The sequence below is a fragment of the Triturus cristatus genome, chromosome 8, assembly GCF_964204655.1.
Source record: "Triturus cristatus chromosome 8, aTriCri1.1, whole genome shotgun sequence".
Classification (NCBI taxonomy): Eukaryota; Metazoa; Chordata; class Amphibia; order Caudata; family Salamandridae; genus Triturus; species Triturus cristatus.
This window is the reverse complement of record NC_140591.1, coordinates 774243163-774252450: the sequence shown is the minus strand read 5'-3', so window position 1 is coordinate 774252450 and position 9288 is coordinate 774243163. Positions and strand designations below refer to the sequence as shown.

Below are 9288 nucleotides of genomic sequence, written 5' to 3'. Positions count from 1 at the left end.
TTTTAACAATGTTTTAAAATGACACCCATGTCCCTTTATTAGGCATGAATCTTAAAGAATGGTGTAAGAGTAGGTGTCACTATTATAGTGCTCTTAGCAACATCTTTGTGAATCGAGCTGATTGATTAAAATAATAATTTCTATCAGGGCAATGATGAAATAGTGTCACCCATGTTCAGCTGGAAGGTTGAACAACTATGATTTGCTGGTACCAAAGAACAAAAAAAACTAACACAAAAGATACAGTCAGATTCCTATGTCCTCCAAGTGGCTGTCCTTTACAGGAGAATCTCAAGTGTGGGCACATTTTTGTAAGATTACCATCCTATTCTTGTTAGTTGTAAAACAGGGTTGTTGTGTGACCGCCTTCCACTGAGCTAGGCATTCTTTGTTGAAATATATCTACTTCTATTGTGAAACTCAGTAAACTTCTTTACCGTGTTGGGTTGTTCCAGTTTTCAACACTCCCTGTCTTTGCGCCCTCTTGAGAGGAGACTGCACAACCTCTTCTGGTTCTGGCATGATGCTTAGTATCTGCTATGTTTTTACTGACGTAATCCTTTTTTTATACTTTGTATGCATCAAGGCTTGATTGGGAATCACAATATTTGATCTGGAGCAGAGCCACCATTCAACTGTGATGTACAAACGTGCAGAATCTTTGTTGAATGTCGTACAATGTTTACTTCTTTTGCTGCACTGTTTGTGCTCTGCCTGAAGAATAGAAGAGTGTGACATAGGACCACTCTTTATTTGCAACACTGACTATAACATCTTCTGAAAAGACTGCCATTTTTACATCTTACATCAGATTTTTTGGCCTCTCCTTCACAGGGTTTGCTGGCTGGTGGTCACTGCTTGTGGTAGTAGTGTCACTGGCAGCATCCTTCAAGATGTAGGATCATATTTGACCTTGATTAGCCCACCCTTATATTCTTGATTTGGGATCATTACAGACCCTTGTTTTGAAAGCTTTATTTGCATTCCTTCTATACAGTGCTTAGGGTAACAAGCTTTCTAGAGCTACACTGATATAACATAGGGGTCCTGATTGGTTAGCATTAGCTTTTTCCACTTGAAGCACCGTTTGTGGTCCATTTAACTGCTCACCTAAAATAGATTTTTTCAGCCAATTGTTCAAAACTTTTATTAAAATGTAGTTCGAATTTTTGCATTATAACTTGAAAAGTTACATAGAACATACATGGCTAGAGAGGCATCATAAGATACTGTTCATTTCCGTTTAAAATAATTTAAACTATTCGTATAAACCAAAACATAAATTCATACTTGAACAAACAGTTTGTGCAAAGTGTAATTTGCATTATTGGTCTCACTGTCCAAAAATGAGGATCTCAGACCTTACAAGTGCCGTTATTTTAGAATTAAAGATTACATAAATCATTTACACCCCCATCTATACTAAGGCCATATGTTTATATTTCTACATCTTCCTATGCAACATTATGGTCCCTCATCAAAAGATGACCAGGTCTAACGTTTTAGATTAGCCGCATCAACCCTCTTTCTGATGTAGCTGCAGAAAGATTTGACCTGAAATCAAGTGGAAGTTATGCCTACCAAATTATGCCCACTACAACATTTTATTTGAGTGCTGAGATATTTATTCACAGTCTAGTTGAAGGTAAAGGATTCAACCAATTGAAGCACCCGACTAAATTCCGAGCGTGACTCAGAAGGGTCCTGTTAAGGGGGTGATCTCATCAAATTTTGTGGTGCTGGAAATGATGGAATGAGGTGGATATCATAGGTCTTAACGGGTACATTCTGCTTCAAAACAGGTGTGTTTAGGGGGATGCTTAGTCTCCACCACACATTGTGGATCAGGAGGTCTCACTGTATTATGAGGTTCTAAATGGCCTGCAAAATTATCTCCGCCTAATTTCTGGTGACCATGCCCTTTTTTAACGAAATCAAGTCGTGTCGAGCCAAGTGCATTCATTCAGACATCATACATCACTTTATGAACATCAAAGCAAATATAAGCATTGATACTCCTTTATCTCGAATATTTTGGTGGGCCATATTTTTAGGTACTGCACTATTAGATGTTACGACTCTTTCGCCACTCACTCTACGCAATCCTGCATGTGTGCAGGAATTGAGCAACACATTTTAGAACTTCATGCAGGTCTTTACAACTTGTTAATAGCGACCTCAAAGGAGCACTCAACTTCCACCATTCCAGATTTGACTGAAGACTTCCAAGAACTGATAAAAAAAAAAACCGAGGTCAACATTGTTCAGTTTGTTCACTTTTACTTCATATGTTTCTCGGGAATTTGATACAAGGCCTAATGTAGGAAGGCAGGGTTGCAAGCTATCAGTGTTTTTTGCACACCGACTAACTGCCGAGAACCTCCTCCCTTCATTTTGAGATATAACTGAAGTACTAACTAATTGTTTGAAAAATCCAGAAGCCATTTTCCTACTTTCTGTCATTGTCTGCGAATGTAAGAATGGAGGCCTGCTAGGGACGGCAGACACTCGTCCCGGCACTTCCATTCAGTGCATGCTACTGTTTCTTTAAAACTGGGCATGGCTGCTTTCAAAAATAATGACGTCAGCATGTCATAAATGACATATGGGGAGCACAAGAGCACTGTATGATCTTCCAGTTGCCGGCATCCATGTCCCTTTGGGAAAGTTTCCTATTTTGCAAATTTCTTACTCCTTTTTCAGTCATAAACATTGATGCACTGCATAGGGACTCTCAAACGAGAGGGAAAGCGCATTACGCACACCCTTCCCATTGTGAGTCAGCAGGGTCGCACTTTGGGGCAGATTTACAAGACCCTTGCGACAACTATACGACGCCATTGCGTCACTTCTGTGACGCAGCGGCGTCGTAAACAATGTGCCACGTTGCAACATATTTACAACGTGACGCATCTAGGGACATGCATCACGTTGTGAAGCCCTGCGCTACATTATACCTGGGTCAGGTATAATGTATGCAGGGTGGGCATTCTGACATGAGAAAGCCTCGTAAAAGTGATCCAGTGAAATCTACAGGATTTCGGTGAGTCACCTTTACGACGCCACTGAGTCAAAATCTTATGCCTGCTTGAATCAGGCATAAGGAGTGACACAGCATGTTAGGAATAGGCATACCTAACCATTGCTGGAGTTGCTTCGTGCTTGCGACACGACTCCGGCAATGCGCTGCCTGTACGCCACAAGATGCGTCACGCATCTGTCTATCCTTGCGCCACGGTGCGCTGCATTGTAAATGCGAAGCATCCATGGTGGCGCAAGGGTTTTTTTACAGGACGCAAATGAACTGACGCATCTCTGCTAATATGCAGAGATGCGCCAGTTCTTGTAAATCTGCCTCCTGTGTATTTTGCAAGCCAAAAGGAAATTCAGTCGTGCAAAGTATACTTTGTACGTTGCAACCAACCTACATGTTTTCTGTTGCAAAGGCAGTGATTTGGCCAATCACAGGCATTGCAACAACAAACATGCTCAATACATCAGGCCCATAGGCTTTGGCGACTTTCTCTTTTGTGCATTATTTTTAAAGGCATTCTTTCCACGTGAGTAATGTAAATGATTTCTGTCATTCTGCCTTCCACAAAACGGAAATAGGACATCTCACAAACATTGAAATAATAATATTGTTTTTATTTAGGCATTCATGAACAAAAGCGCCACATCGGTGGCTGATTATATAGTAACGAATAAACTTTGTTCTTAGTTCTAACTGTACAGTCGTGTGACGTTGGAATGTTCCAACAAACCACTTTTACATTTAAAAGGCCTTCCTTTTCATCTCCAAATGCATAACAGCGGAATTTTACAAGCCAAAGGCGCAGATTAAATATGTGCAAAATGAGATATCATTAGCACTTAATTAGTTCTGATTATCTCTTTTCATAGAATGTTCTTCCTGTCGCGTTATACTTTTGCTGGGTAAAATCTTCCCCACTGCCTGTGCAATATTACCGAAAAGAGCATTTTACTTCTCCCTTTTTGAAATATTAGTAATTTTTAGCTATGTTGGGGCCACTCCGACAAACAGAATGTCCGTTTCAAAATGTATTAGGAGTTTATAACAAATGTCATTAACTTGAGAAATCTGTGAGTTAATGCACGTTTTGATGAGAGCAGAGCTCAGGAACCGAGGCAAATACTGCCCTGTGGTTTTGAGCTCTGCTGTCAGCAAAACATACTATGATCCCCAAAATAACCCATTTTAGAATCTTTCCTCCTCTACCCCTCCCTTGCATCATCTCAAACTTCTTTTACTATTCGGATCTCGCACACAAAACCCTTCCCTCTGACTCTCATCCCTCCCCTCATTCCAAACCTGCTCCTGCTGCTACAGTCTCCAAATAAACTCTTTCTAGACCCTTCCGTCTTCTATCACTTCACTATCCTTTTCAATCCAACTAACAGATGCCCATGTCCACCCAGTGCCTAATTTGAGCTGGTGGTTTCCGGTGCTCAGCACCAGCACTTAATCATCAAAAGTGTCACTTTTGATGAGCACCAGTTAAGGGTGCATTCATTTATGGTAGGCACGGGGGGATGAAGTGATTTGACCAGAATCACAGGATGTTGAGCCACTGCCGAGACTCGAACCTGGTTCGCCACATCCTCTCCCACTTTCATGGTCAGCAGTTTGTTCTATTTAAGGTGCCGTTAACCTAAGAAATGGCCTGGTGCAAGTTGCCGCCTGACTAGAGCCCCGGCACTTCTTTTTTTTTACAAATGAAACATTGTGTCCACCGCTCAAATTCATTTCATATTTCCCTATACTAAAAGACCACTAATCCTATTTGGGTTCCTATATAAATGCAATTAAAATTAACTTGGATATTTGTCAAAATAACGTATGTGCTGAAGATGCCAAAAAGAAGTGCACAGACCCCTTTTGCGACAGTGCAGAAAATGGCATCATGAAACAGCCAAATGTGCTCAGTACTGTGCACTTACATTAACAACATGGGCCCCATTCACAAAGCGCCTCCATACTTGTAGTGGAGGCCCCGCAGCCATTGGGGAGACTCCACACTTAGTGCCGATTGTCCACCATGAGATTTCTCATTGTGGACGTTCCACCCCAAGTGTGGAGACTTCCCCCCGCCCTCTCCCAACTGCGGGGCCTCTGCCACGAGTGTGGAGGACCTTTGTGAATCAGGCTCCATGTCTGCTGTTCTGTTTATACTGAAGACCTAAATATCCCCTCTTTTACAACTCCCAGCAATGCCAGTGCTACAGAAGGTAAGGATAATGTATTCAAATAATGTTTCAGAGGAGAATCTATTGGGTTAGCTAGTACATCCCTTCAGGACGAGGTTTGAAAAAGCAACATTGGGCCATGCATTTTTTTCTCATAGGGTGTTTCAATTAAAGTTCCTTGTATTATTATAGCCTAGACTATAAAATACTGGGAATTAAAATTCCATCTACAGCTTGGTTCTAAAATGACGTTTGCTCTTCTTCACTTTGGAAAGCCAGATTATCTTTTTCCTGGGCAACTGCAAAATCGGCGGGATAGATGGGTGCGATGGCTACTTGCTGTTCTCCCACGCTCATTGCAGCTTGTATTTTCCTATAAATGAAAGCAGAAGTCTTGGTGTTAGCTTTTCCTTCAAACTTAGAAATTAATTATTTGTATTTACCATCAGAATTGATATTCATGTACTAAAGAAAAAAGAACAGGCATTCGCAAAGCCAATTGGTCTCACCTTTGCTACAGAGCACCAACCTTTTGACTTTCCATTCGCGTACATTCACAATGGTCATCCTATGATAAAGTTCCAAAAAAATACATAGAAATTTAATAGAAGATGGCAATCATGCTTTCCCATGCAGGCATCATCAGCCATTTTCAATGGCGTTGCTTATGTTTTTCGAAACTCCTTTGTAAGATGCCCACCATATATGCATGGTAGTATTTTTGGAATTATTTGGTTTTACCAATGCTTGTGAAGCACTTCAACAAGTTTTGGCAAAAGTCAAACGGTGTCAGACGGGGGCAGTAAGATCCATATCCTGCAATAGTAGGGGGTGCTGGCCCTGGCCCTCTCGGCAGGGTCACCCCAGATTAATGCCTTCCTTTGCTTAACTCACTTTTGTTGTGTTTTAGGACTCAGTTTAATTTTTCCCTGCTAACCAGTGTTAAAGTGCCTATGCTCTTCCTTTTAAATGTGGTAAAATTGGCCTACACCTGATTGATATCTTTAATTTACTTGTAAGTTACTAGCAAATGGTACTACCTGTACCCAGGTCCTATACATTAAATGCTACTAGTGGAAAGCAGATGCACGCATTGTGTCCCCCACTAATGTAGCACAGTAAAACATGTCTCAGGCCTGCCACTGCAGCCTGTAGTGCAGTTCTAAGCTGCCATTTTGACCTGGCAAAATAACCATTATTGAATAGTATTGTAAGAGGTGCACACCTTAATCTTCCTCTTAACCAAAAATTTTGGCACTGTAATCAAACTATCGTGTGCTGTGCAGAATTAAAGAGCTGTCTGCCTCTCCATTATGTAACGGCAAAAGTATTTCAATCAATCAGGAGAATTATAAGCGCGCGAGGGTCTCAAGGAGCTGTGGGGTGGGGGCAGGGTGCGCAGATCCGTTCAGCCCAAGAGCCAGGTCTTGAGGGTCTTCCTGAAGGTGTCAGGTCAGTCTTTACCTAAGAAACCTGTGTGCACTGCACTGTGTGTTTAACATACAAAGTAACTCCAAAATTAACCAAATTAACAGTTATTTTCCACTTAATCACAATATCTTTGACACAAAAATTGTTTGCAAGAAGCGTTTTCTGAATTTTTCCTTATGACCGGCCTAAACCTTCATTTTTAATACTTGTATGTCACCACTAAGGCAGGCCCTAAATGTTCAAAGCGCAAGGTGCATGGTATATAAATTACTTGTAATTTGAAATACTTTTTAATGGTAAAGTTGTATTTTAAGTTACTTTTCTCAAAATGTCCCTTTTGCAAAAAGAATAATTGATGGACAGAATGTTAAACAATGTCAAACATTCACCCCAGTACAGAGATCTGGGCCTAAATTCATTGTGCTTTTTGCTCTCCATGCCATTCCTGTTTAAACCCAGAGATATGCAAATCCGTCTTGACCCTGCTCCCCATGGGAACAGTCCAGCACAAACTGCCAGGCCCTCCCTGGACCGGAAACAAGCATCTTAGGACCACTTTCAGGGTATCACCCCTCATCAGCCAGGCTAGCTTGACTCCAGTGGCATGGAGAGCATGTGACCCACATCTGGGCATACCCGTCTCACTTGGGGTGACAAATGCAAAAAGAACAATTGATGGCCAGAATGTTGAACAATGTCAAACATTCACCCCAGTACAGAGATCTGGGCCTAAATCCATTGGTCTTTTTTTGCTCCCCATGCCATTCCAGTTTAAACCCAGCCATATGCAAATCAGGTGTGACCCTGCTCCTCATGGGAACAGTTCAGCCTGAACTGCCAGGCCAGGTCCTCCCTGGACCAGAAATGAGCATCAGCTGGTCCCAGTATGCTTGTTTCTGATCCAGGCAGGATTTGGCTTGGCATTTCGGGCTGGACTGCTCCCATGAGGAGCAGGGTCAAGCCTAATTTTCATATGGGCTGGGTCCAAACTGGGGTGGTATGGTGAGCAAAAAAACAATGGATTAAACCCAGAGCTTTCTGACAAGGGGTGAATGTTTGCATTGTTCAGCATTCTGTCCATCATGTGTTTGCTTTGCTTTTGTCACCCTTAGTGGGAATGGTATGCCCTGTCCGGACGTGCGTCCCATGCTCACTGTGCCCCTGGATTTAAGCTAGCCTTGCCGATGAGGGGTGATGCCCCGAAACTGGTCCCAGGATGCTTGTTTTCGGTCCAGTGAGGGCCTGACTTGGCAGTTCGGCCGGACTGTTCATATGAGGAGCAGGGTCAAGACTGATTTGCATATGGTGGGTCCAAACTGGGGTGGATGGTGAGCAAAAGAACGATGGATTAAAGCCAGATCTTTGTGACTGGGGGTGAATGTTTGCATTGTTCAGCATTCGGTCCATCATTTGTTTTTGTTTTTTGCTCTTGTCGTCCTAAGTGGGAAGGGTATAACCAGACGTAGGTCCTGTGCTCACTACACCACTGGATTTAAGCTAGCCTGGCTAATGAGGGGCGATACAATACAATACAATAGCCGTTTATAAAGTGCACAGCTACCTCAAACAGAGATTTCCCGGCGCTAAGCAGACTACAGCAGCGAAATAGCAGCAGACCGATATTATCCCTGCTTAAAGAGACAGATTTTTAAGGCCTTCCTAAACTCATGTTCCGATTCAAACTGACGCAAGTAAGATGGCAAAGAGTTCCACAATCTTGCGGTTGTGACCAAAAAGGAACTACCCCCTTGTCGGGTCTTGGGATATCAAGGAATGCAGAGCAGGCGCTGGTGGTTGGATCTTAGTTCATTTCTGTCAATATAGGCTGAGCCGTAGCCTGGGCCCATATCTCCCATGGCTTGGAAAGCAGCATGTAATTGTCTCAGGTGGAGGGAGATATGATAACGGAAGGGGGCCCGGCGAATCAGCCTTGCCGCAGCATTTTGAACCATCTGTAGTCTGTGTATCAGGTAGGATGGCAGCCCCAGATATAAACTGTTAGCGTAATCCAATTGTGAGGTCACCAGCGCATGTACTATTATCCTGCGACTCTCCTCCGGGAGCAAGTGGAGGAATTTCCTTATGCTTCTCAACCTCCCAAAGCCCGCTGAAGAAATCTGCCATACTTGTGCCGTGAAGGATAGATCTGTCTCCCACTTGATGCCAAGATTTCTTGCTGCCTATGCTGGAATCGGCTGAGGTACCATATCTGTGAGCCACCTGAGGCAAGATGCAGGTGGAGGTGTCTGACTAAAAAACAGGACCTCCGTCTTATCTGCCTTTAATTGCAAGCAGTTACTATTCATCCAACTTGAAATATTTATCAAACATTCCTTGAATGTGTGGAAGGCAGCAGAGGATTGTTCTTTAAAAGAGAACACCAACTGAGTATCATCCACATAAGATACCACCTTCACCCCCCATGATGCAATTAGTGCAGACAGTGGTGCCAAGTAAATATTGAAGAGCAGCAGACTCAAAGCAGAGCCCTGAGGCACTCCACACAATAGAGGTTTTTGTGTAGATTGAAATGGCCAAACAATAACCTGTTGGGAACGACTTTCAAGATAAGACCGGATCCAGGAGAGAGACACCCCCTGAGTGCCAGACTGATTTAGTCTTTCCAGTAGGAATGGGTGTGAAACTGTG

General features: G+C 42.8%; 1 protein-coding gene across 4 annotated transcripts in view; it reads right to left on the bottom strand.

Moving 5' to 3' along the window:
• Window positions 1-3627: 3627 nt before the first annotated feature.
• ACE2 (angiotensin converting enzyme 2) overlaps window positions 3628-9288 on the bottom strand; it is a 507698-nt gene continuing 502037 nt past the window's right edge. Inside the window, exons 18-20 of one of the 4 annotated variants that reach the window (XR_014967784.1) lie at window positions 5142-5581; window positions 4193-5000; window positions 3628-4136 (exon numbers count right to left, since the gene is read on the bottom strand). Coding sequence is in view for 1 of the 4 variants with exons in the window: in XM_085622215.1 (XP_085478341.1) it covers window positions 5449-5581 (133 nt within the window). In the remaining 3 variants the exon portion in view is untranslated. Of the gene's footprint in view, window positions 5582-9288 lie in introns of all 4 variants that reach the window. The other 3 variants (XR_014967783.1, XR_014967782.1, XM_085622215.1) reach the window with 3 other exon arrangements.